This window comes from Lepidochelys kempii, chromosome 4, assembly GCF_965140285.1.
Source record: "Lepidochelys kempii isolate rLepKem1 chromosome 4, rLepKem1.hap1, whole genome shotgun sequence".
In the NCBI taxonomy this organism is placed as follows: Eukaryota; Metazoa; Chordata; order Testudines; family Cheloniidae; genus Lepidochelys; species Lepidochelys kempii.
Window position 1 is genome coordinate 53,488,144 of NC_136383.1, and position 27,887 is coordinate 53,516,030.

At 37.5% G+C, this 27,887-nt stretch overlaps 1 protein-coding gene across 6 annotated transcripts in view; it reads right to left on the reverse strand.

Moving 5' to 3' along the window:
- The window catches only part of ANAPC10 (anaphase promoting complex subunit 10), a 301,742-nt gene that overhangs the window by 129,859 nt on the left and 143,996 nt on the right, over nt 1–27,887 (reverse strand). The window contains exon 5 of one of the 6 annotated variants that reach the window (XM_073341259.1): nt 18,090–18,119. The exons of 4 other annotated variants lie outside the window; for them this stretch is intronic. In XM_073341259.1, coding sequence (XP_073197360.1) covers nt 18,105–18,119 — 15 coding nt within the window. In that variant the 3' untranslated portion in view covers nt 18,090–18,104. Of the gene's footprint in view, nt 1–18,089; nt 18,120–25,157; nt 25,739–27,887 lie in introns of those variants that run through there. One more of the 6 variants, XM_073341244.2, reaches the window with a different exon arrangement.

A 27,887-nucleotide genomic window follows, 5' to 3' on the forward strand; every position in this document is an offset into this window, starting at 1 on the left:
CTGAAAGACTCCCAATGACGTTAGTTTTAGTCCTCAGAAGATATCCACTTATTCAGCGGCAGGACTTCACTGCATACATTATCCTTTCAAGCCTGTTCCGGCAGTCATTAGTCTTGATGAAAGTTTTACCAGAGCAAGGACGGCAGATCCAGGCCTGTTTTTAGGTACAGAGCATATCTAGTCCTGTTTGTGTTTTGTTACAGGTATTGCCATCAGTTATGTGAGGATATTATTCTGTTGTCAGATTTTTATATTAATTTTTTATTTGTTTAAAAAATGTGTAGCAATTGACCCATAGTAATTTATTCCCCTTTCACACACTTGTTCTTATCTTAGGTTTTTGAATACAGCAACTAGGCAAGAAGGTAACTAAAAAAAATGCCAATGGTCCCATTTTATGAGCTAACCATAACAACATACTGAAGTGAACCCCAACTGGACATATAAGGTAAAATCCTGGATCTACTGAAATCAATGGCAGAAGTTTTATTGACTTCAAAGGGACCAGGATTTCATCTATTGAACTTAACAATTCACTAGAACCTTGGACACATTTTCAAATGTGGTGTAAGAATGCTATACCATTCCAATCCAATCTATGGCCCCAATCCTGCAAACACACAAGTAGTTAACTTTACTACCATGAGCAGTCCCATTGGACTCAATGTGACTACTGTCAGTCATAATGTTAAGCATGTGCATAGGTGTTTGCATACATGCACACAATATACTGGGCAAAATTATGCCTGTAGATATGCACACATCAATGGGTGACATCAAAGGGTGTTGTATGCACATATCCAGTGGTAGAATTTGACATGACATATATTCATAGTAAGATCTTCCAAGAAATCAGATTACTGCAAATAATTCCATGTGGATTTACAAAAAATGTTCTGACTTACAAGGCAGTATTACTGATGCATTGTCTTGGGAAAGAACAGTGTCACCACTTTTCAGCACAATATACATACCTAAGTAGTGACATATACCAAACATGCAATGACTTAGATATGATGTGAGATTTCACTAAATAGTAAAGAGACTGATCACTCATCCATCCCCAGCCCACTTCTAAGGTATTACTAATTACTGGTATGGGCTGTATACATAAAGGCACCATACTTGCTGTCCTTACTCAAACAAAATTCCCACAGACTTCAGCAGGAGTTTTCTTTACAGGAGGACTGCAGGGTTGGGTTTGAAAGGACCAATGGATAGATTTTATTGTACTGAATGGCCTGTATATATTTCTAGCGATCATCAAACCATGTATACTAATAGAAAACTCTGCACTGAACATATGTGTACTACAATACCTACAGTACATATACTGACTTTTATAAACAAATATATTGGAAAATAACACTAGAAATGTGTTCAAGTCAACAAGATGGTATCACATTGCATGAGATTTTTATTTTAAATTCTACAAGCAAACATCCATCCCATTCCGAGTGACAAATGTGGTCCCGTGCATTAAATATTTAAGTTTCTTTGACATTGTCTAGGATATTTTCCCACTTGTTTAGTTTTTCAATAAAAATAAAACTGACATAATACCAGATATAACAATATTTTAAAATTTCAAAGATCCCCAGGACATCTTGAAATGTTAGAGAAAGTGCATGCATGCACATGAGTGTAGGAGCTGTGTTTGCCTTACCCTCTTTTTATTTTTTATATGGAGAATGTGTGTTGCTACAAAGAGTAGGAAGTAGTTTGCATCAGAAGGTGATGCGTCAGTATGACATACAAATGCAGTTAGTCCAGACATTTCTAGAAGGAGTCACAAAACGTAATACAGGCCCGGCATAGTACAAGCTAGAGCCTATTCACACCAAGATAAACAGTCATAACAGCTGGAAACTCAATTGCTGCATTTGCAATGATCACCATTAACATCAGAGACAATATTTCTCCCAGTCAGCCTGCTATGCCCACATATTTTTTGACAATAACTATCAAATACTGTACATGCATTTTAAATGTGGGAAAATATCTCCACTCAAACTATGTTTAAGTATCTTTATATCGTATTACTGTACATTACTTAACACCTACAGACCGCACCTATCCAGCAATGCACTGAGCGCTCGAGTAATATTAAGTACAGGAGTAGTGTCACTGAAATCATGTGCTTAAGGTGATGCAGGTACTTAAGTGTTTTGTTGGATCTGGACAATAATCCATAGGTTTATATGTCTAAGTATGTGGTTACAAACCACGATGTGCTATGTGTCATTTCTTTAGGCAGGCAGGATGGTCTAATGTTTAGAGCAAAGGAATTAGAGTCAGAAGCATGGGTTTCCTTCCTAATTCTGCCACTGCCTCTCTGTGTAATCTTAAACAAGTAATTTAATCTCTCTGTGCCTCAGTTTCTGATCTGCAAATTGGTGATAATGCCAACTTTTGTAAAGTGCTTTGAGCTCTTTAGATGGAAAGTGCTATGTAAGTGCAAAGTATTATATTATAATTGAAGACCATGTATGTATACACACTTATGTAATATATAATATATGTATAATGCATATAAATTCTAACAAATATATGTGTAATATCTTTAAAATGGAACAGTTGTGTCTTGATGAAGTGGTAAATGCATAGAGTTGGATTTATTGTTAATCTGTGGATTTAATTTTTTTTTTAGACAAAAGGATGTTTAAGTGTATAATTACTTTTAATTTAATATATTTATGTACATGCATGCCTGGAGTTCTGGTTAGGTAGTGTTATTCTGTGTCCTTTAAGCTAATAAAATATATGAAACCATCTTCTGATCTAAAGTACATGTGCTACTTTAAAATTATTTTTGTTCCAGTATTTTTTTAAAATTGTTTATGACTAAATACATAATTTAAAAATGCATTAAAGTGTTAAAATTTTGGACTGGCTTTTTAATCTTTGTTGTTAAAAACAGTCAATTAATGCCTGAGTAAAAATATTCATTGAAATGTACACCAGTTTCATTTGTATAAAATCTAATTTGCTTTTATAAATGTGACTTGGAGCGCTGCTAATGTTCTCTGTATGTATCTAAACTTTTTTTGTTTCCAGATAAATATGAAAGTAAAAAATCAGACCATTTTATTGAACAAGACACCTGTTTCATTGCACAAAGTCTGTATACGTATGTGTGTGAATAAAGGCACAGGAGACACTTCAAATGCATTTGTTTGAGGATCAGTTCATTGGCTAATGGAAATGGTTTTATTTTTAATTTGTTTCATTTATTTAAGATTTCAGAAGAACAAATTAATGCAACAACATATGTTATTTAATACTGGATGCATCACTCCCCATATTTTAAATTAAGAGGTCATAAAATTGAATGTAATTTAGAATTCTCTCTCTCTCCTCATGTAAAGTGTTGGATTCTGTTTCCACTGAAATCAATGTCAGAACAAATCAATCCTGGCAGCAGGAACAGGCCCAGAATACATGCATTTCAATACAGCAGAGTATTAGAAATGTAGAGTAGAGCAGAGTAGAGTGCTAATTCTTATTTTGTTAATGCATATCCCTGATCATTTTTACAAAATACAGTCGCAATACAACAAGTGGTTTTACCCCTCTTCTCAGTAAAGGTTAGTAGAAGAACTGGTTGAAAGCTTTCAACTGGGAGAAAAAAAAATCAAAATATGTTTCAAGTAAATCAAAATGTTTTGTAAAAGTATGTTTATTTGAAATTTGCCATTTTTGATGAAAATTTAAAACAAAAAATGTTGATATAACTACCCTCCCCCAAAATTAATTTTTTTCAAAAGATTTAGTTCAAAATTATTTTTGTCAAAAAATGAAGTTATGAAACTCTTTAATCACATAAAATCAAGTTTTTCATGAAATATACTTAACCTTTTTTTGGATCAGCTCTCGTTAATAGCAGAGTTCAATATTGACGTGTCACACTACACTTTTAGCTAAATTTTACTAAATATACCACTAAATGATGTATTATACATAACTTAATAAGGGTGTGACACACCAGAGTGCTGGTAAGAGAATGGTCTGTATTTCTTGGCCCCAGGTACATAGCTTGGTTCAGGATTATAAAATTAGAGACCTCCTAGTCACATGGTAGGAGTCAGTTTCCAGACATCACTGGCTATTATTACATCTTCTCTCTTCTTTGGAAAATTAAATGCAAACCAAATATAATGGCCTCTGATTTCAAAAGAGATCAATGATTTTGAGTGCCCACTTTGAGCATCCTTACCGAAGCATGATTTTCAGGAGGTTCTGAGCACCCACACTTTAAGGTATCTAATTTTGGCACTCAAAAATTGAGGCAACCAAAAATCACTTGTCACTAGACCAATATATACCAAAACTGACCACAAACTAATATAGCTAATTAATAAACCATCTGAGATCGGAATTTGGCTCTGTGTAGGTGACATGGCATTTCTAAATTGCAGCTTACGAAGTAAGAGCTTACATTTTTCCCTTCCTTCTATCAATGGTGTTAAATAGCGCTGTAAAAGTGGTTTGTTACTTTTAAATCTTATTTACAAGGTTTAGCCTGCTCTGTGTCTAGTTTTTGTGATCAAACACTGAAGCACTATTAAAAACAGACATGGATGCTAACTGTAAAGCACAGATCAAAGGGGAAACAAATATAAATTTTTTAATTATATCATCATTTCCCCATTTTTTTTAACCAGCTCTACCATTAGTGATGTGGGAGGGTGGGCAGCCACACGGTTAGGATTCGGATAAAATCTGAGCTTTGCTCAACTTTGGATATTTGATTTTACTTCAGCCCCATCTCTGATTAAAAATAGCTGCTGCAGCAATTGTTCTTTTTAGTTTAGAGATATATACATTTTTGTTCTTAAGTAGAGGAAGAACTTGGGACAAAAAAGTGGTTAAAAGACAATATGGAAGAGAGGAAGCAATGAAGATATCAGTGCAAAGAACAAATGGGCTGTATCTATTCTGTTAAAAAGAAAACCAGAAGAAACCTGCAAGGTACACAACTTAATTGTAAGTACAGTGCAGCATGTGGGTCTGGTGACATCATAAACCACTTGAGTTTGTTCTTGTAATTTATTAAGAAGTTATGAAAACCCACTGACATATTTATAAGCCTTGGAATTAACAGCTACCTTTCATTTCTTTTATAATATATAACACATGAATTTTACATAGAGAATTATGTATATGCAACTGTATATTGCTAGGCCATAAGTCCATAAAGGGCTTCTGATGACATCCTAAACACCACAGGCCAAATTCATCTCTGATTTCATGGGGATTAAGCTAGGAATAAATGTGCCCAGATGAATGAGGCTTGTGTGGTTTGCCAATAACAGCAGAACCCGTGAAAGGAATTGCAAACTTACCAAGAATACGTTGTCATCATTGTAACTCATCTTTTCAATCCCTGTCCTCCTAATAAGCCTCTCCTGACTCTACTTTTTTCTCTTTTGACCGACACATTTAGCACTCTCTCTCTCTCTTTCTTTCCTTTACAGCCACTTCCTTCAAATTGTGCTGCACTAAGTCTGCCATTTATTTGCAGGTTTCTAACCAAATTAATTATGGCAAAGGGTTTGGAGGAGTTGTTTTTTTTTAACAAAAAAAATTCTAACTTGGAGATCAGCTCCTGGTTTCACTCTTCTGTAAAAATATAACATATGTAAATGTGATAGAACCTTTAAAATGGCCAGCAGAGTTGGGCTGGTTTGTTTTGGGGGAAGGGCTGGTTTGATTTCATGTTTAATGGCATGCCTACATCCTATGTACATTTCTGATAGAACTGGACAAAAGTAGGACACAGTTTTGGTTTTGCAAAACCTCCTGGGTGGTATTTGTCTTCCAGAATCTGTACCACTCCTCCATTTAGTCTGAGTCCCATTATGTCTGAACTCCCAAAGCTTTGGGATGAGGCAGTTAGACACATGATTCTGATTTTGATCTGCCACTAGTTTCTGGTATTTTAAGTTTATCATTTAGCAATGATGTTGACACTTATTACACTTTGTTAACGAGACCTTATTCCACTCTCCTATTGATCTTACATCAATGAAAGACCAGTATGAGACTTCAATATTCACTTCAGTGGAGCTACTCCTCATTTACACCAGTATAAGCGGAAGAGGAATCAGGACTCCTTAAGTACCCTGGCTCTTCTCTCACACTGGTTTTACTTCAGTCTGTGTCCATTCAGTTCAACTGAGTTTCTCACAGTTTACCCCAGAGTGGAATCAGGACCCTAGAGTTCACTACAGTTAGGCACAGAATTCTAAGGGCCTTATCTTGCACTCTCTGACATCATGCAAGTTGTGCTATTGATGTCAATGGGAGCAGGGGCAAACCTATAGACATACAGTATAAGAAAACTGAAATGTTGTGATGTCAAAAAGATTTGTAACAGAGGAGAGGTATCACAACTGCTGATTATCGCTAAATGCAGCCTTCAGACAGATATATAGGCCACTTTCACTGCACCAAAAGACATACTTGCGCCTGAGAGTAGAATTTGCTTCCTATAGTTTCAAAAGAAAGGGCCAAACCTTGCAAAACCTTACTCAGGAGAGTGTTTTTAGGGTCATCACTATGACAGGTGCAGATATAGCCTTCAAGATGCTTTAACTTTCAATGACAGAGAAGTAATAACCTGTGTGTGTGTGTTTCAGAGTAGCAGCCGTGTTAGTCTGTATTCGCAAAAAGAAAAGGAGTACTTGTGGCACCTTAGAGACTAACCAATTTATTTGAGCATAAGCTTTGAAGTGAGCTGTAGCTCACGAAAGCTTATGCTCAAATAAATTGGTTAGTCTCTAAGGTGTCACAAGTACTCCTTTTCTTTCTGTGTGTGTGTGTGTGTGTGTGTTTAGTGATTTTAAATGACAGTTAGAAACAGAATGCCCGTGGAGCAGTAAAGAGCTAACGAAAGGTGTAAACACATCTGAATTGGAGCAAAATGTCTGTGCTAAAATATAAGATTGTTAGTGCAGCTGCAGCTTTTAATTGTGACTGAAGACCTTGATCACTCCAGTACAAGGAGGCAGAGAGAAAAGGAAATGGACAAATCAAACTATAAAAGGCTATTTCACATCTATGAATTTAATATAAATTTGAAACTCAAAAAAGTGACAGAAACATATCCCAGGCAGTCTAGTGATTTCCAACCTTTTAATTCACAGTTCAGAGATACCTATTGCTTCTTATGTGTGTGTATATAGGTAAATTTATATTTATATATATATATATATATATATATATATATATATACATACACACACCCCTATAAGATAGAGCATGTACATTACTCTTTATCTATATCCCCTATGAATGCTTGGACTGAGAAATAGTAATGTACATACAGATGCACAAACAGTAGATTAAATAGTTTTTAAATGGAATACATTAATAAAGACAAATGATACTAAAGTGACTAAAATGGGCCAGCAATCTTGGTGAAAAGTATCAAGGTACATCTAATAAACCCATTACCCTGTAGGAAATTAAAATAATTCTACAATATATAGATTGTTTTATATCAAACTCCAAGAGGCCTCTACTGGTTATCATCTCATTTTTCCTCCTATTGTAACTCTAAAGACCTGGTTCTCAATTATAAGGAGACCAAGGTCATGATTTTTGGAAACTACCCTCCGCAAATTGAGCAGATGATAGAAGGCCATCCTGTAGAACAAGTCTCTGTTTTTACTTATTCAGGGATAAAGTTTTATCATTCTGGCCACTGGTCCCCTTACCATAAAGACTTAAAATAAAGGGACCATAGCTCTGCTCAAGGGGTTCTCTGTTTTACCCGCTCAAATGACGGGAACAGAGTTGCCCGAGTGCTAAGCATTTTTAATGCAAAAATAATTTCTCAGATACTCTATGGAGCTGAAGTTTGACTTAGGGGACAAATTTTAGCCTTAGAGATCTTTCAATACATTTTTGAGGACACTTAATTCTCCTAAATTCTACCTCACCTTCTTTTTATATGCCAAGGTGAGGCATTTTAGTAGAGCTTATAATGCTTTTCTTAAATATTGGTCTAAGATTTGTACTTTTCCAGATTATAGATTGCCCCATTTTTGCCTTCAGGAGATGGAGGAACCACCAGCGTACTCCTTATTTTCATGGTAAAAGACCCTCCAATTTATTATAACTAGGTTGGGTATTTCTATTTCTCATTTATTGTCAATATCTTTTAATCGACATAATCAACTACTCAAACAGAGAACTGACAGATATTACCTAACAAGAAGATCTGGCTATGATTCATGATTCTAAATTTGCCTTTTGGTTTTCTTCTTTGAAGACAGGACATGGTTTTGAAACGTATTTGTACGAGTTATCAAATTCTGTTATGGAAGGCAAATATTCAGTTAAGATTCCAACCCAAGGGAACTGCTATCTTTAAAATAGTTATGGAAAAGTTCCTTCACGTCTTCATTTTTTCCCATGTAAATTTGAAGCATTGGAAGATCTACCTCATTATCTTTTGGACTGTAGAATTTTCCAGAACACACTGGATTTTACCTCTTTTATATAAAAAAATTATTTTATTACCAACTCAAAAGATAGCATTTTTTGGACTTTTTTTTAGTAGTAGTCAAATCTGTAGCAATTTTTGCCCTTATTCAGTTCTGATTGGCATTTTAATGTATTATATGGATGCTGATGTTGGTTTAGGTTGTGTATGGATTCTTTTGTATTTGCAAAAGACATATGTCATAGGGGATTTAATACAATTGAATTGACTTGAAAAATAAACCCACTACCCTATCAGAAATTAAAATACTTTTATAATGTACAGGAGTCATACTAAGCTGCTGTAACTGTTTATGTACCATAACAGAATGATACATTAATGCCTACAAAACATGCTAAAAGAAATGCATTCTTTGTATTTATTCTACATATTTTGTTACAGTATGGCTTTTTGTTTATGAAGTTAGGCATGAGTACACTTCGAATTACATGGTGTTTACTATGAGATAAAAAAAATCAAATCACTGTAATCTAATAGAACCCAGTATTGTTGGCCCTTCACTTCCGTTATTAGTCCAGAATTATAATTTATCTCAGATTATACAGGTTGAAATGCCTAATAAAATGAATGCTAGGACTAGAAATTTATTTGTTGTTACTGATCTCTGCTGAAATTATTCCTGATAAGGTTAGTTTTCATGTCTTATCTATTACTACGTGTCATATGCAGATTTGTGGTATTTTGGCGTTTGACTTTTTTTTTCCCCCATTTTGCATGGGATCACCTCATTCATATATAGACAGCGGGTTTCAAACTGTGTACATTTCAAACTGTGTATATCCTTATATGGATATACTCTATGGGTAGCACTTAATGTGGAATCGTTTAAATGTTTGCAGAGATTATTGTTGTAAGAACAGAGTAAAATGTTTGGAATGGCTCTGCACAAAGTATTAAAAGCATTGTTTGTAATCATGTGTGTTGTAATTTCTATCTTTAAAAATATTTGTGGCTGTTGAAAAGCCAAATCTTAGACTACTTATGGAGGCAGAACTCCTCTTCAATTCTGAAGGGAATGTTGCCAAAAAGAACTACAGGCTCAGGACTGAAAATGGCTGGTTTGTGTGGAATAATTGGTCTTTGTTTTATTAATTTGTATTATCATCAGTATAGCCCCAACTGAAATCATGTTCACATTATGCTAGGCACTGTACACACACATAATAAGAGACAGTCCCTACCCCTAAAGACCCTACAGTCCAAACAGACAAAGGATGAGACGGAAGACAGTGGCATATAAAGCACCAAGTTATTTTCCTTCATCCCTTTTGCTAGAGAACTGGCAGTTCCTTCACACTGGGTGAGTTTTGCATATTTCCCTAGACCTAGGTGTTCCTGTAGGTTCCTACTGGGGTGAAAATTAACAAATTGGGTTAGTCTTGATTTTTTTCCCCCTTATGACAAGCCCACAAACTCCCCCTTTATTTTGAGTGTACTAAGACATATGTAGGATGCCTGTTTTTATTTGATCCCAGCAGCAGAAGCAGATAATTTATAAGGAGTTTATTGTTCTGCCTACTGGACCTGTAAGAGAAGCCGAAGAGCTGCTTAAAAGTCACTTCATTCTGAAAGGGATGGTGGAACAAGCCCGGTGCTGGGGATGGGAAGCAAGACAAAACACTTACTGTCTGGCAGAGGAACAGTCCCATTTTATAATATTTCAGATCCTGGACACCCCAGGTAAAATCCTGACTCCACTGAAGTCAATGGGGGCTTTACCACTGACTTCAGTGGGGACATGCTGAGAAGGCCTCTATAAAAAAAATAAACCTAGACCCATGAAATAAGTTGTAATTAGGCAGCTAAACTGAAGACATCTTGCTAATGCTGATAAGGGGGATGTGGGGCCAGATTTTCAAATGCATTCAGTTCCCTTTTGGGCACCTAAATGAGGGTCAGATTTTCCAAAGGGCCCAGCAGTGTCCAAGAGACACGATTCATTTCAAATATGCATAAATATGATCCATACGACTTAGCTGACCCTTCTTCCCCCCCACCCCCACTCACCCCCGTACTTGAGGCAGGAATGTTAATCTCTCATTCCTTGATAGTAGGAAGGAGCATTATGAATGACATTTCAGGACAGAGGGCTTCTCCCCCTCTCTGTGACTTTAACAGAAAGCCTGTGCAATAGGGCTAACATTCTGCACTTCATGTACATTGTCTACTGAAAGAATTAACACCCCTTAAATAGATACAGTTTAAATATTTGCCTCGGACAAAGGCACCAGTGCATTGAAAGCCCTTGTTACACGAGTACTTTCATGCATCTTCTCAACAGATGACAGACAGAGAAAGCACTGCTAGTTTTGTTGTTCACAACACCCCAGCTATGATGCTTGGGTGTATCTATCAAGATCTATTCAGTGACTACTTTGCACACACTTCATCTAGCAGAAGAAATGAACGAATGAGAGATCTTTAGTGTCAACCTTTATGTTACTAAATTCTTCAGAACAGAAAAATACAATTCATATTAACAGTTGAGAAGATTGGTGAAACAGAACCCTAACTACTGTTTGTTGCAATGGCTACTGGGAAACAAATATTGAGGTGGCTTGATTGTTGTTTGGAATAGTTATTGCTGGACAATTTGACAACAGTAGAAATCTAAGACTGGACAAGTGGTCTTTTTCAGAGTAATTTCTCTGTACTAGATCACATAAAATGCTACTGTAAATAATGTATTTGCAAGCTTTGTCCATATCATTGCCAAAGTAAATTGACTTCAGTTTAAAACAACAGCCTTCTGATGCTAGTGTTTTTAAGTTTATTCCACCTGCAGCGGTGAATTACACACTTCCTTCCAAAAATTTGAATTAAAAAAATAGAAATTGCTGAACTCTGATATAAGCAAAAGTGAATATCTGCTGACCTATTGGTGGTATGCAGAGAGGGCTCTAGCTGCTGTAAAGAGACCTTGATGTGATATTGGGGAGGAGTTTCAGGATAAAGAGTTTCAGAGTAACAGCCGTGTTAGTCTGTATTCGCAAAAAGAAAAGGAGTACTTGTGGCACCTTAGAGACTAACCAATTTATTTGAGCATAAGCTTTCGTGAGCTACAGCTCACTTCATCGGATGCATACCGTGGAAACTGCAGCAGACTTTATATATACACAGAGAATATGAAACAATACCTCCTCCCACCCCACTGTCCTGCTGGTAATAGCTTATCTAAAGTGATCATCAGGTGGGCCATTTCCAGCACAAATCCAGGTTTTCTCACCCTCCACCCCCCCACACAAATTCACTCTCCTGCTGGTGATAGCCCATCCAAAGTGACAACTCTTTACACAATGTGCATGACAATCAAGTTGGGCTATTTCCTGCACAAATCCAGGTTTTCTCACATCCCCCCCACCCCCATACACACACAAACTCACTCTCCTGCTGGTAATAGCTCATCCAAACTGACCACTCTCCAAGTTTAAATCCAAGTTAAACCAGAAACTCTGGGGGGGGGGTAGGAAAAAACAAGAGGACACAGGCTACCTTGCATAATGACTTAGCCACTCCCAGTCTCTATTTAAGCCTAAATTAATAGTATCCAATTTGCAAATGAATTCCAATTCAGCAGTTTCTCGCTGGAGTCTGGATTTGAAGTTTTTTTGTTTTAAGATAGCGACCTTCATGTCTGTGATTGTGTGACCAGAGAGATTGAAGTGTTCTCCGACTGGTTTATGAATGTTATAATTCTTGACATCTGATTTGTGTCCATTTATTCTTTTACGTAGAGACTGTCCAGTTTGACCAATGTACATGGCAGAGGGGCATTGCTGGCACATGATGGCATATATCACATTGGTGGATGTGCAGGTGAACGAGCCTCTGATAGTGTGGCTGATGTTATTAGGCCCTGTGATGGTGTCCCCTGAATAGATATGTGGACACAGTTGGCAACGGGCTTTGTTGCAAGGATAAGTTCCTGGGTTAGTGGTTCTGTTGTGTGGTATGCGGTTGTTGGTGAGTATTTGCTTCAGGTTGCGGGGCTGTCTGTAGGCAAGGACTGGCCTGTCTCCCAAGATTTGTGAGAGTGCTGGGTCATCCTTTAGGATAGGTTGTAGATCCTTAATAATGCGCTGGAGGTTGCTATCTTAAAACAAAAAAACTTCAAATCCAGACTCCAGCGAGAAACTGCTGAATTGGAATTCATTTGCAAATTGGATACTATTAATTTAGGCTTAAATAGAGACTGGGAGTGGCTAAGTCATTATGCAAGGTAGTCTGTGTCCTCTTGTTTTTTCCTACCCCCCCCCCAGATGTTCTGGTTTAACTTGGATTTAAACTTGGAGAGTGGTCAGTTTGGATGAGCTATTACCAGCAGGAGAGTGAGTTTGTGTGTGTATGGGGGTGGGGGGGGATGTGAGAAAACCTGGATTTGTGCAGGAAATAGCCCAACTTGATTGTCATGCACATTGTGTAAAGAGTTGTCACTTTGGATGGGCTATCACCAGCAGGAGAGTGAATTTGTGGGGGGGGGGGGGGGGTGGAGGGTGAGAAAACCTGGATTTGTGCTGGAAATGGCCCACCTGATGATCACTTTAGATAAGCTATTACCAGCAGGACAGTGGGGTGGGAGGAGGTATTGTTTCATATTCTCTGTGTATATATAAAGTCTGCTGCAGTTTCCACGGTATGCATCCGATGAAGTGAGCTGTAGCTCACGAAAGCTTATGCTCAAATAAATTGGTTAGTCTCTAAGGTGCCACAAGTACTCCTTTTCTTTTTGAGGATAAAGAGTAGTATCCCAGTGTCCTGTTGACTAGCTAAGCTGAGACCTCTGCTGACCAGTTACTTACAGTTTGTCTTTCAAATCCAAAGTGGTGATCCTGTCAGCTTCTGGCTGAATAGACTTTTTGACATCTGAATATGGATATATTGTCTAGAATGTACTCCAGCTCTGGTGCAGACAAAGAATTTTCAGCATGAATGTTGGCAAGGTTTCCGTCTCTCCACCCCCACTTTATCAGATTGCTTCCTTAGCCCCTCACTTGAAATTTTAGCATTTCTGAATGTGAACCTAACAAGTCATGTCTTAGTGGAAAGTTCATTCCAGTACAATAGTTTTGCTAGTGCCAGAACCCTACTCTTGGCTTTCTTAAATCAGAATATTTGGGAAGCAGCAGTGGAGATGGTGCAGTTGCTGACCTGCTCCTGGAATTCTTGGTTCTCCTCTTCTTAGTTACATGCGGTCATTATCAACAACACGCTGAATTTATTTTAAGACTTTTCATCAGGAACTAGCTAACAAGAGGATTAGATGCACCCTGTGAATGTGCTTGACAAAGGCACATTTTGAAAAATTAAGACAATAACGAACATGTTTAGTTCATTGAAATGTCACCGTTCAACCCCCAGTCACAATGCCATGTGCTCTGCCTGCCCTGTCAGTCTTGTGATGGGTGAAGCCAACACTATGAGTGAAGCAGGACACTAATCATTTATTAGGAGGAAAGTGGGTTTGGAGTACTACAGAAATATAAATCTGTGTATAGAAATCTCCCCGCTGTATTTTCCCCGGCGTGCAGCCGATGAAGCGAGCTGTAGCTCACGAAAGCTCAGGCTCAAATAAATTTGTTCGTCTCTAAGGTGCCACAAGTCCTCCTTTTCTTTTTGCGGAAATCCTCAAGGAACTCTTAATTCTAAAATATATATCTTCATTTTACTTTCATGAGTGACATACATTTTACAAATCTGGAAGCTGCTGCTATCTTGGGTGTCTGGAAATTGCTAGTGTTAGGCTCAATGTTGCCTCTTCTTACGAACCAGACAAAGATAGAGTTTACATGCGTCTGTCCCTCTCACTGTACGGTTCTTTTCCTAGTATGGCCTCCAAAATGGGCAAAATAAATTCTCTGCAAATCACAGCTTCCAGTTTCCAAACCACAGTCATCCCAAGATGGTTCTTCTCCAGTACCTGCATGACTGCCGCAGCTGATATTGGACCAGGGTGGAGTTGTAACCTCCTGACTTTTGTGTTACTTTAACCTCATTTTACTAACAATAAAACTAAACTCTGAACTACATACAGTGGTGGTATTTTACTTCTTAATTCTTCTGACCTGGGATTTAAGTCTCTCTCTGCCATCTCTGCAAAGTTCTACACAGACCTTTCCTCCTTCATTCAATGCCCACTGAACTGCATGTATTAAACCATCCTGGCAATGTGAAAGTAGCAACCAATGAGTCATCCCTGCGTCATTCACTGCACAGCAAGTATAACAGGTAGTCAGTAGTAACCAGTCAGATGCACCAAAATTTAATATACACATGTGCCATATAGCTGCATTTGCTTTGAAACACTGAAAGATTATTTAAATGCACTTGTGTTGGGAAAACAATTACTGCATTGTTAAAAAGCATTACAGCACATGAACCAATTACATGAGCTACTTCTGGGCAAACACTGGCAATGTGTTAATTGCATGTACTTCCATGTACTAATCCAAAAGGTCACTCATTCGTAAATAAATATATACACAGAGAGAGAGGGAGACATACACACACACAAAACTGTAATTTGCAGAGCACTTTGTAATATTGTGATGAAAATTTCTACTAAACATAAATGTTAGTCAATATTATCAAGCCCCTTGCCTTTAAGATGGCATTGGACCAGGCACAACAGGTCCTGACACTTTCTGATATGCCTCAGTGTCTATTTAAATCTTTCACTTTCTCAAATACCCACTGTATTTTCCACTGAATGCACGATGAAGTGAGCTGTAGCTCACGAAAGCTTATGCTCAAATAAATTTGTTAGTCTCTAAGGTGCCACAAGTACTCCTTTTCTTTTGGCCACAGTGCACCCTTGGGCACATAGCCCCAAAACATGCAATGTTTTAAATTTGTAGTGCTAAGACATTGTACAAAGGCTGCCAGGCCTGCAGGCCCATTCCACCTCTAACTAAAGAATAAAAGAAGGACAATTAGCCAGGCTGAACCTGAAGGATCAAGCTCTTGACAAAAACAGACTAGGTGTATCAGTTATTCAGTAATATAAATCACTTTTGCAGACTATCTAGATTTCTACACACAAAGATCTTATTTATTTGTGTAACACAAAACCCTTGAAAGTCACCAAAGTCACTAACTCAAAAAAATGCATGTACAGTATTAGAGTATTCTCAAATTATCACCTCTCTCTTTGAATCCCTCTCCCAGATCCTCCCTCTACCCCACCAATCTCTCCCCACCTCACACCTCCATCCCACTTTTGGTGAGATTTCAAAGTGTTCATCCATGGACTAGCTTGGCTCCACTCCCATTGAAGACATTGGGGTTTTAACATTTATTTCAGTGAGAGCAGAGTTAGGTCAATGCTGAGTGCTTGTGAAAATTCTACCCTCTCTTCCTCTCCACAACGTCCATCTTGCACTATTTACTCCCATTTGCCCCCACCAGTCTATTCACCATTAATCTTACCACACAGTTAGCAGAGTATGCCCAAAAGTATGCCCATAATAATCTTCCCATTCCTTCAGTGACACAAGCTTAGAATGCCTGTTTGTCTGCTTCTCCCACAAATGACTCCACATTTTCTTCCAGACTTCCCCTACACACTGAATACCTTCCCCGCACTAATCCAAAAGGCCACTATACCCTTTTTAATTTCAAAACTCACAAGAAATCAGCCAAATAATTAAATCTAAAATGAGCTGCAGCTGTATCGTTTTTATTTATTTATTTTTATTTCAAATTACTCTAAACCAACATTGCCCATACAGTTTACCTACACAGAAGTGAAATTATTTTATCATTACTCTCATCCTCCCTTACCATCTACCTACTGTTTCTTACACTCATTTTCTGTGCATTGTCATAAATTAGATTGTAAACACTTTGGGCTGCCAACCCTCCAGGATTGTACTGGAGTCTCCAGGAATTAAAGATTAATCTTTAATTAAAGATAACATCATGCAATGAAACCTCCAGGAATACAGCCAACCAAAATTGGCAACCTTATAAACTATTCAGAGCAGGGATCATGTCTACTTGTATGGTGTCCCACTACTGACCAGGGCCTCTTCTAAGTGATATTTTTAATAGAACAATTAATAAAATAATTAAGACTCAGAGCAATGTTAAATATAGGGTGACATGGATTAGTCACTCTGTACCAAGGCTTGATTGCCTTTTGGGGTCATTTTGTGAATTTTTTTCTGGACCACAGTTGAATTCAGTTTGGAAATTCACCAATATAGTGTTAAGTGTAATACCATGTCTGTAGAAGGTGGTCAAGTCTGTAAGACATGCTTCATAACAGTCCTGATGTCAGCCAGGGACATGCACCCTTCCAAAGAAAGGAATTACAAATGATTCCTGATGAAAGATCTTTCACTTGGGGGTTCTTTGGATCTGGTTTCATGGACCAACTGGCCAACATACCACTGATGAGAAATGAAAGAAAATGGCCCAAGTTCCTACTGTGCCTGAAATAATTTTTTTTTAATTCAGATTACCCTAAAACAGTTTATTTCTGGGCAAAGAAAAGAATGAGAAGTTCAGCCCAATATGTAGGCTTTGGGGTTTAGTTTGGGGTGGAGGTGTTTTGTTTTTGAAAAGGAAAGAACAACATTATCCGGCACTGAAAACAGGGGCTAGTTTTTTAATCCTGCAAATTTTTTACACACATGCTTAACTTTAAACACCTGAGTAATTTCATTGACCTCAATGGGGACTGCTTACGTACTTCAAGTTACGCAAATGAGTAAATAACTGAAGAGGCTGATCTTGAGTGAAAAATACCTTTGCACCTGTAATACGGCTAGTGTGATATAACAGGTTTTTTTCACCTATTGGTGAGTGTGCAAGCTGTGCATCAGATGCCATTGCATAAAGATGGCTAACAAGAAATCTGTTCATGTTATATTACACATTTGGCACACTTAATGTGTTGTTTTCTTTGTCTCCCTTGTTTAGCCTGCATTCAAGATGTATCTGTGTGAATGGCCAAACTAAAATCTGGACATTTTTGGATTGCTGTAGTGAATGCTATTTTTTTTTCTTTTAAAAATGTCAGATGCTTCCTGACATGCTTAGGCCCATGGAAATGGAACATATTTTCTCATTAGATTAATTAATGGCTCTGCTTGGGTGGCACAATTTAGTCTAAATTTCCTTTACTTTAGTATTCTGTCATACCTAAAAGGGATCTTATTTTTGTTATGTTTTGTGGTGTCTTTAAATTTTTATGACTTCACTCTGTTTAGTCTATGGGTAATCCTTCTTTTGAAACCTAATGTCCTAGAAAATTTACAGGTTTTTTATTAAAACTGGCACTTTTCACATTTTATGGTCATTCTTGTTTCTTTACTTCTCCTTAGAACTCCATGCAGGTCCTTAAGGTGTAGTTCACGGCTTGGGGAATTTATGATTACATCGTCAAAGTAAACTAAAGCAGTACGATATATTAAATCTGACAAGATGCTGTTCATTAATCTTTGAAATATAGCCAGGTGTGATGTAGTTAAGAGACTTCCAACAAAGAAAAGCTTAACACAGTTCTTACTGGCTCAGCTAGAGGGTGACTTCCCTTACCTCATCTGGGAGAGCTGCTGCCTGGGTGGGGACTGCAAGCAGGGGCGTCATTTCAGAAACATTTGGTCTGGGGGGGAAAGAAACAGGGTAATCCTTTTCTATGCCAATTTTTCTCAAATCTTTCAACATATGCTCTCTTTTCACTTCCAGGTTAGAATACTGAGCCCTGACTTTCCAAGGAAACAGCTTGAAGAGCTGGGGTGAGATTTTTTTGTGCATAAAAAAAGCTAAAAAGCGAATTTTAAACAAGCAGAGAAGACGATCACAGGCACTGAGCACAAAACACAAGAGCTGAAATTCACATGTTCCATATATGCTGATCAATATTAGGCTACGATTTGATCACAACGGGGTTTTTTTAAAATAAAAATTGTATGAGCATGGTGAAAAATGCAAAATTAATGGAAATCAAACAAGGAAATATTTCAAAGCCCACCTGGCATTATTTTGTACTCCAAAATAAAATGTAGTCCCCATTTTTAGTTAAAGCATCAACAATTTAGTAACTGCTGGACTAGAGAACATCTTTGTGAAGCAAACTGGGATCCTCAAATTTGAAAAATATTTAGAATTTTTAGAATTATTTTTCAAACTCATGTATTTGCTTCTCTCATGACTGTCTGTACATTCTAGACACACCCCCATCCATGGAACATCCTTCCTGAGCTTCTCCACAAGGCCTCATCCCTTATATTTCTGCCAGAGGACAAAAGGCGATATGAATGTTCAATTCCCAATTAAATTAAAGCAAAATTAATTCCCCATTAAAGTTAATGGAAATTGAGCATTGATACCCCTTAGATGGCTTTGCAAGTCTCAATCACAATGACTACAAGTAATGGGTCAAGGACCTTCATCATTGTATTTACAAGCAAAAAATTATATTTTGCTCTACCCTGCTGTGCCCTAGACTTTGCTGTATCCATGCAGTTGCTGAAATCTGTATTCTACTGCCCACTACTTCTCCCTATCATTTCGTCATCCTTTTCATTGTGTCCTGTTGGAAATTAGACTGTAAACTCTTTGGTACATAGACCATGTCTCCTCATTCGTACTGGTATGCATTTTGTTCACATTTGAGTGCTGTAAAATAATTGTATAAATAATACATTAGCACTGGGCTATAAAATAATTTACACAAAACTTTAAATTTCTAATTGAATCCACTACACCTGTGTTTCTGACCCTCATTCACTTTCTGCAAATATTCTAGCAAAGGTGAGTTTACTGACTGGAATGATTCACAGAGGAAATTTTTAAGAAAATATTGAAGAATATTCATGGAAAGTGAATTTTGAATTTGATAACGTGAGTATTTACACTGGAAACCAGAGTCTTTGAATTAAGTCTGTCCAATTGGAGAATAGAAAGATGCCATGTGATCTTTGTATCCAGTCAAAAAATAAGTTTGAATGCTGACTGTCTAATGAACATTGCAATTAACTGTTTGCTAACTATCTTCAGACAAACTCATTAATGTATGTATGTATTTAATGAATAATTTCCAACATTAGACTATCTTAAGAGGTTCACAGACTATTTGCAAAGAGAGGTGAAAATCATCAAATAAATTATTCACTACAAAGTATTCACCCAGCACTAGTCTAGGTTCTGTTGCAACTTCCTAAACTAACACTACATTTTTTCCATGTACAGATTGGACATATTCCAGCCTTGGGACTACATTCAAGATGACTTGGCATGAAGTAAGTAGCTCTTGTTTTTGCTAGAACTGTAATAGTGGTGTACAGTAGTCTCACAATGCTTGCACTATGCGGGGCCATTACAACCTTTTCCTACACTACTTGCTGTTGTAGAACAGGAATTTGGCAAACACAGTAATATTTCTAGCTAGTTACATATTTGAGAAGACAGTGATTGTATAACAAATGTGTTCCTCTGATTTAAATGCTATTGACCATAGTTTGGCATATCATGTCTGTAGCCAAATCATTAGCCAAAGTTAACATTGTTGCTGGATACAACTGTAAGCCAGCTAGCTGGCTAACCAGCATCTGTCTTCATGAGATCACTGAAATGGATCCACCTTTATCTATGTATTACTATGTATTCTATGTATTACTGTTCAGTTATTTTAATGGACCAAAGCAGGGGTAAATATTTTGCCATTAAACTCAACTTTCAAATACGGGTGGACCCAAAACCACTATTCCTGTACACCAAACTCTGGAGAAGTTTGGATCCAACTCCAGACTTGAATAACCCCTATCACCATAACTGGACAGACCAAATCCTTAGAGCCAAAAACACAAACCTACATTCCTTTTCAGGGAGACACCAACTATGGAAAATTTCAGAAAGCAGGGAGGTTTTGAATACAGGGAGTTATTGAGAAACTGTTTTGCATCTTTAACTATGGCCAGGCCCCTGTTGTTTCCATATCCTAAACTGTCAACTGACCACAGCTGACCTACCCATTCTGGATTATATTTTTAACTAATATTGCTGTTGATAGGCTTTTAATATTAAATCTGATTTCTAGCAGGATGACTCCAGACCCTTGAAGTTCATTTCCTTCATCCATACATGTTCCAATTCACTGGAAAGAACAGTATGGCATTTTCATTTACTTTGAATTTCTATTGTCAAATTGTGTTGTAATTATTTTATTTAGAGATATGGAATAATTTGTTACAAGATTCTTCTCAATATTTACAAAAATATTGATTTCTATTTATTTAGACACAGAAACTAAAGTTAGAATATTGCAAAAGTTGTTTCAAATCAACACCAAAACTTTGGGGTCAAAGGTTCACTAATTTAATGTATATTTTTGTACTGTAATTTATCTCTATATTTTTGTTGAGTATTTAATAGTTTCTGCAACTAATGATTAATTATTGATTTCTACATTCTATAGACTCACTGTGACACCAAGTGATGTTCAAAGTGTCTGTATGATTAAACTGAAGTTTAAGTAATGTTAGAGTGGACAACTATAGCTCAGAGTACAAAAAAAAATAAATGGGGGATGGGTATCATTGGGTTATAGTCCTTGGCTTCAAATCCCAGAGTCTTGGGGTTGATGCAAGCAACTCTCTGGTGCCCCTGCACACAGTTTTCCCTACATCTTGGGTAATGTCTAAAGTGGAGGAGGGAAGTCTCACAGTCAGACCTCCTCAGTAAAAGCTTCTTTTTCTACTATTGCAGTGGAGTGTTCCTCCAGGAAATGGGTTCTCTCCTGCCCCCTCACCCTCTCCCCCAATCTGGGCTGCTGGAGCTTTCTTTATACTGGCCCTTTCCCCAGGAACATGCTTGGCAGTGCCGAGGGGTGGCCCCAGCAGTGCTCCAGTCTTTCCCCTGTTTCAACATGGGATTTATAAACCCCATCATAAGGCACAACATAAGACTCTTCTGTTTACACAATCCTTTCTGCAGTGATAGGATTGGCCAAGCCTTGTTTTGCTATAAGAAATGAGCAAGCAAGAATAAAGCCATTTAGAAAATGGTGAAATCTGTGACAAAATGGCAAATCTGACTCTTTCAGATGAACATTGCTCACAAGTTTTAGAAATGGGACCTAGAGGTCATGGCAACAAGCACAATGAAAATGCATTAGACAGAAAAAATTGTGATTCAATTGCATATTTTTGTTCCGATTCATTCTGCAAAGTTTCTGCTATTTGCTTTGTTTCAGCCAGGTTGTAATGAAGTGGATCTCCCCCAGTTAAAGTGTTAGGCACGTCCTTCTGCAGTATGAGCTTGCACTGTAACTTTGTGTGCTAGTAAAAGCCTCCTGCTCCTGGTGAGTATGTACCTCACCAACAGCTCGTTTCCAAATATTTGTGATGAGCTGAAAAGGCTTGACTCTTCTTTGCATGCTGTTTATTAAACTCGTGATCCCTGAGTAATCATATCTGTTACACAAAACAGGTATTCTGACATCCACAGAACTGCATTCATGTCTATTTAGTTTTCTTTAATGCTGGGCAGATGGTGGTTAGTCCATCAGGAGAAATGCATTTAGGGATGAAACTCATCCCAAAGAGTAAGTTACAATGTGTGCACTCCACTTCTTGAAGAAAATATGCACATTTATTAAAATAGAGTGGTATGTAACTTGAAGTGACCCCCTGGGGACTGTTCATACAGTATCTATAACAGTCAAATTGTAAGTGCAGGTTCATTATGCGGGTAAATCAATAGCGGCTTCCTTCAGATGAGATGTCACTTAAAATACAGTACAGCCTGTCTACATAAAACCTCTAAGCGTCTAATACAATGTCAAAGGTAGATAATATTCCAAACAGACATACTGTCCATCCTGAGACTGAATTTAAATCATTTGTATCTCTCACTCCTTTTCTTACCCACCACTCTGTCTACAGAAGAGGACTATGGTTAAGGGCTAGTTTTCATCCCATAAAAATCAATATTATGCCAATTCATAATAATAATTTGTACTTATTGAGCTCCTTCTAGCTGAAGAATTCAAAGCATTTTAGAAATATTAATTAATCCTCTTAATACAAATGATGAAGTAAATATTATCACTATTATTCAGAGGGGAAACAAAGTGGGGGGTGGGGGGAGGCCAAATTTTGACCAGATTTTCAGAGGTGCTGAGTACCAGTGGGTCCCAAAATAGCCCACTTAAATAAATCACTAAATATGTATTATGTGACTGAATATGTAAATGCAACTAAGTATGCGTAAATATGTAACTAAGGCACCTATGTTTGAAAATACTGACCTAAATAACTTGCTGGGTGTCACACAGCAAGTCAACAATGGAGCTGAGAACAGAACTCAAGAATCCTACCTCACATTAAGAAAAGGAGTACTTGTGGCACCTTAGAGACTAACCAATTTATTTGACCTCACATTGTCATGCTCAAACCTCTAGTCCAGACTCAATTACATCTTCTCATGCACCCACACGCTCTCATTCCACCACTCAGACAGACTTTTAGGGGGCCTGTGTGATTTTAGAAAGAATCAGTTAACCAACCAGCAGAAACCTGCCCCACCACCTTTTGCAGGTTTCTCAGATCACAGCTGCATGGTTTTAGATAAAAAAAATTGAGTTATTTACTCATTCATTCTTGTACACCTCGCTACCCTTCATGTCAAGCTTTACATGAAACCTCAGGTGAACCAGAAGGTTTTTCTAAACATGTGTGCAGGTTTGTCATACCTTATGCCCACAAACTATTTGCCTGCTAAGAAAGCCAAAAACTGTCATGTTTTCAAAACATTAGCTTCTGCTGAAATTGGATCCTTCTCTAAATAGCGTGGGAGGTTAATTAATTTCATTCGATTTGCCTTTACACTTTGATTTTATCTTACATATTAATTTTTGTTAAGACCACCCATCAACTAATTTATTTAATGTAACTTAATCCTGAGTTATCTGATCAATGTTTAAAGATAGGCACGACTACACAAAAAGATGCTTGGCGTTTTTTCATTGTAATCATTTGATTACATTCTTATATCATGGATCTTTGTCTTTTTAATATAAACAGTCAAATCAAACATTTAAGAAACCGGTGAGATATGAGGCAGAAGGGCAATACTTACTGCTGAAAAGCTCTACACAATTTAACATTGCAATCAGTACTCCTCAAGCTTCTAATTCAAGGAAGTAATTAAAATCAATATACCTTTCTTTACAACGGCTGTATTTGCTACTAGTCAAAGGAGTGAAATGTTTTTTCCCCCCACACCAATGGACAATTGTTTCAAATAATTATCAATGCTGTAGATATATGAAAAGGAATAATTTTTGATTCTGTGGAAATTAAAGCAAGCATAATATATTATAAAAACCAGGTATGGTGATGTGTCATTTCATCCTGAATTACACACATTTTGCTTCAAACACCACTTAAGCAATTTCAATTGTTAGAAAAGGAAAACTGCAGTGTTTAAAGTTCTGTGATGCTGCAGAAGATTGGGAATGACAGGCGTTTCAGTTCAAAGGATTGATTAAAATAGTTGGTGCTGTTTAGATATTATGCTACAACCTAAAACACACCAACGCATTCCTAAAACAGTGTTTGCTTGAAGAAGTAACCTCCATTGCAAGGAAGAAACAGCAAGACTAACCCAGACAGCAAAATACATGCTTGTTAAAATATCTGATGTGTAGTATGTTGACTTGTTTTGAAAACTTTTCCACAATGTTTATCATCTTGGATATATTTTCAACATTTCTTTAAAAATATGCCACCTAGTGGACCTCATGAATAAATGCTCAGCATATAATCTGCCAGTGTTTCATGTAGCATTACAGATTGTGCCACTTAGTAGGCTTGCAACCAAGTCGACCAAAATGTGGGCTTCTATCTGACAGACAGCCTTGCAGTGTACTCCCCCTTGTTTCTGGATGGTTCAAGTTATCTGTCTTACTTGCCCCAGGAGCTAAGAGGTCTGCTTAAAAATAGAAAATAATTGAGACTGTCCTGGCAAAATCTTGTTATTTATGAAAAATAACCTGTCTACTCTAGACTGACTCAAAACCTGTGTAGCACAGGAAACACATGAATGGGGAAAATGAGCTGCAGCCATTTAGTTTCTCTGCCAACTAAACTGTGGGTGGAATCTGCATGAGCTCTTGTTCAGATATGGATATTCTTGAAAATTCTTCCTTAGCCTAGGAAAGAGATATTCAATCAGACAACAGACGACCCATCAACTCCTGAACAACAGGGAAGCCCCCCAAACAACACGAAAGCTTTAGGAACAGCTGTTTGAATGGGTTTGAAGGATGAAGAGAAGCAATAAGATGAGGAATAACTCCCAGCTCAATCACTTATAACAGAGGTAAAGGAATTTCCAAATATGATTTGGGAAAATACCAAAAAAAAAAAAGTATTTTAGTCAGAAAATTACATTTCAGAGTATTTTTTAAAAGTGTATTAAGACAGAATGAGAGAAAGACCCCACATTTCTGTTAAGCAATTGTAACTAATTGCTCCTAAAAATGTAGATTGCAAAGACACACAGCATGACATTTAGCCAGCAAGTATTTTTTAAATTCTTTTTTAAAATTAGCAACAAAATGTTGTGATTCTTTCAAACGTTATGATTTCCGGACTAGAAATGTCATTTTTATTAGTTTTATTATATGACAGGAAGAATTAAACAAAGAACACATTGCACTGAAGATCAGTCATGAGGAGTGAATTTCATAATAATACGCAAGACATAAAACTAAACAGGAGCCATGTACAGTGTCTAGCAAAATTGGTGCAGGGTTCATTGATACATTTCTCCTAGAACCAGGCCTGAAGTGTACATTTACCCATTAAGGGACCAATCCTCCAAAGTCTTGAGTGCCCTCTACTCCCACTGATGAGTAGAAATCGAAGGTGCTCAGAACATGATGGCTTGGGCCCAAATTGACAATTTGTCTGACTATATTAACGCCTGTTTTTCCTATACAAACTGCTGAGCTGAGGTATTTTCAGCCATTTTGTCTACAGTATAAGAAAAGTCTGAGGCAGGCATGTGACATCTTTTTAAGACAGCAACCCCACAAGACAATTTCAATGAGTTTCAGTGAGTTTCAATGAAGTCACACAAATGAGGGTCATTCTTGTCAGTTGCCAGCTTGTGCAGATCAAGGAGTGACTGGTTCACATTCTTTTCCAGGTGCAAGGCACACTCCATTGCTGTCAACCCATACTCCCAATCATCACGATCTGGTTTCTTGATGTCCTGCAAAAAGATGGTTTCTTGATGTCCTGCAAAGTCTGTTCACATCACATTGTTACATTATAAACCAAGTAACTGGGACTACTGGATTTTGAATATTTATTTGCTGCTCTTTGTTACATTTTTTTTTTTAATAAGCAAATAGGGAGTGACATTATGTGCCTGGGAAAGTCAAATATAAAAGGCTAAAAAGTTATAAAGTGCATCTGTACACAGGGATTCTCAAACTAATACTGTAGATTAGCTCACTGTCCACCATATAACATCCCTGTGGCAACTATGAGGAAAACAGTGGGTTTTTTTTAGCTTTTGTGTAATTAAATGTAGCCACTAAGAACAAGGAGGAAGAACCAGTGAGCTCTCCCACAGACTATCCTTAAGTGTTCCATGGACCAGTGTTTGGCTAACACACTACAGCTGAAATTGTGCCCTGCCATGAGGCATGTACAGTATGTACATGTACACTCAGACATTTGGAGTTAGGAGGGGGGGTTAGCACAGAGGTGCCATCTGCACAGAACCAGCTTTTCAACCCATGTCTGGATTGGCTGCTGCAAAGTTCTGCTGTACACACTGCTTCCACTCCCATGAGACTTAGGCTGTGGTAACTAATATTGAGTATTTGCTGAGGAATAGTAGTGCCGTATGGTCATTTTTTTAAACACGTATTATGGTAGTCCCAATTGCTGTGTTTGGGTACTCGGGCATGGTGTGCTGGGGGCTGTACAAACATAGAGAAGAGACAATCCCTGTTCTGAAGGGTTTATAATCTAAAAGACAAGCAGATGAAGGTACGGGATCATTTTAATATTTTACATTTAACAAAAAAAAACCCGACACAAAATGTGTTTCTGCAAAAGGATAGAACACATTGAAGGGATAAAAAATTAGCTGCCTCTTTTTACCATTTATCTTTAAAAAGTAAACTCGGGGTGGAGGTGGGGATAACGTTGTCTTCAAAAGCATATAGTTGGACTGGGCGCCACATTCTCCACAGCGGATTGGTGGGGCGAACAGCTCTCTCCTTGATAAGATGTAATTGTAGTCAAAGATATCACAGTAAGGGTCACAGGGCCCAGTACAGCTTCAGCAACTGTGGAACTCAATGACTGTTCTCAAGTAGCATCAGTTCCTTTTTTATAAACAATCAGGTGACTAGTAAGACAGTGGCTTCCTCTTTCATCTATCATTTTAAGTTATTTTTCAGTATTTAAATAGAGATAATATATGGGACTGATTTCTTTACCAGGAGGTTTTTCCATCATGTTTATTTTTGGTTCCAAGCATTTGTGAGTTTCTTATCTCATGAGAAATGATATAACGCACAGGTTTTTGAGAGTATGGAGGTAAACTCAGGTGTAACATGAAGAATTGTCCATTATGAGGAAAATTGCCAAATTACTCATAACATTTTTAATGGTTTCCCCATACACTTCTGTCCTCAGGTAACCAGGCATCCAGTAGCATGTGTACGTATTGCCAGCGTGTGTTTTGAGTGATGCACATATGCGTATCGCCTGAGACGCAGAATAGTTCATTATTAAGTAATATTACTGGAACTGAGCAAAACCCAGTTGTAACATTTAAACCCATGTGTGCTAGGGTTGCTTTGAATGGTTTATTCTGCATTCTTTTGAAATGGATAGGGAAAGCTCTTATTGGCTCCATATGATCAGAAAGAGTGATGATAGCATGATTTATGAGCAGTCATGCTGATGCAGTATTTATCCAATGATATATTATGTACAGACAACCAAAGATGCTCCTCTGGTAGCACATAAGTGAGGTAGGTTATTCTGAAATGACAGCTACATACTCAGGTTGTAAAAGAACTACAATGGTCTTAAGACAATCATGGACAGTAGAGTCATGAAGGGGGCAAAGGAGTTTGTTCATTTATACCTATCTTTGAAAACCCACCTCCATTAATCCTAGCACCTTTTCTTTCCAGCTAGTACATCTGGGTAGGCTAAATATTGCACAGGTTTGGATGCAGAAATATAGATGCTGCTTTCCAAGTTAGAAGATACCACATTTGTCTCTTGTAGCATGTCACTTGACCACAAGATCATTCTTGGGATATTTTTGATCTTTCCTAATTGCTTGCAATGTGGATTCTGTTTTCTGTTATGAGTTGCACTTTCATTTGTTT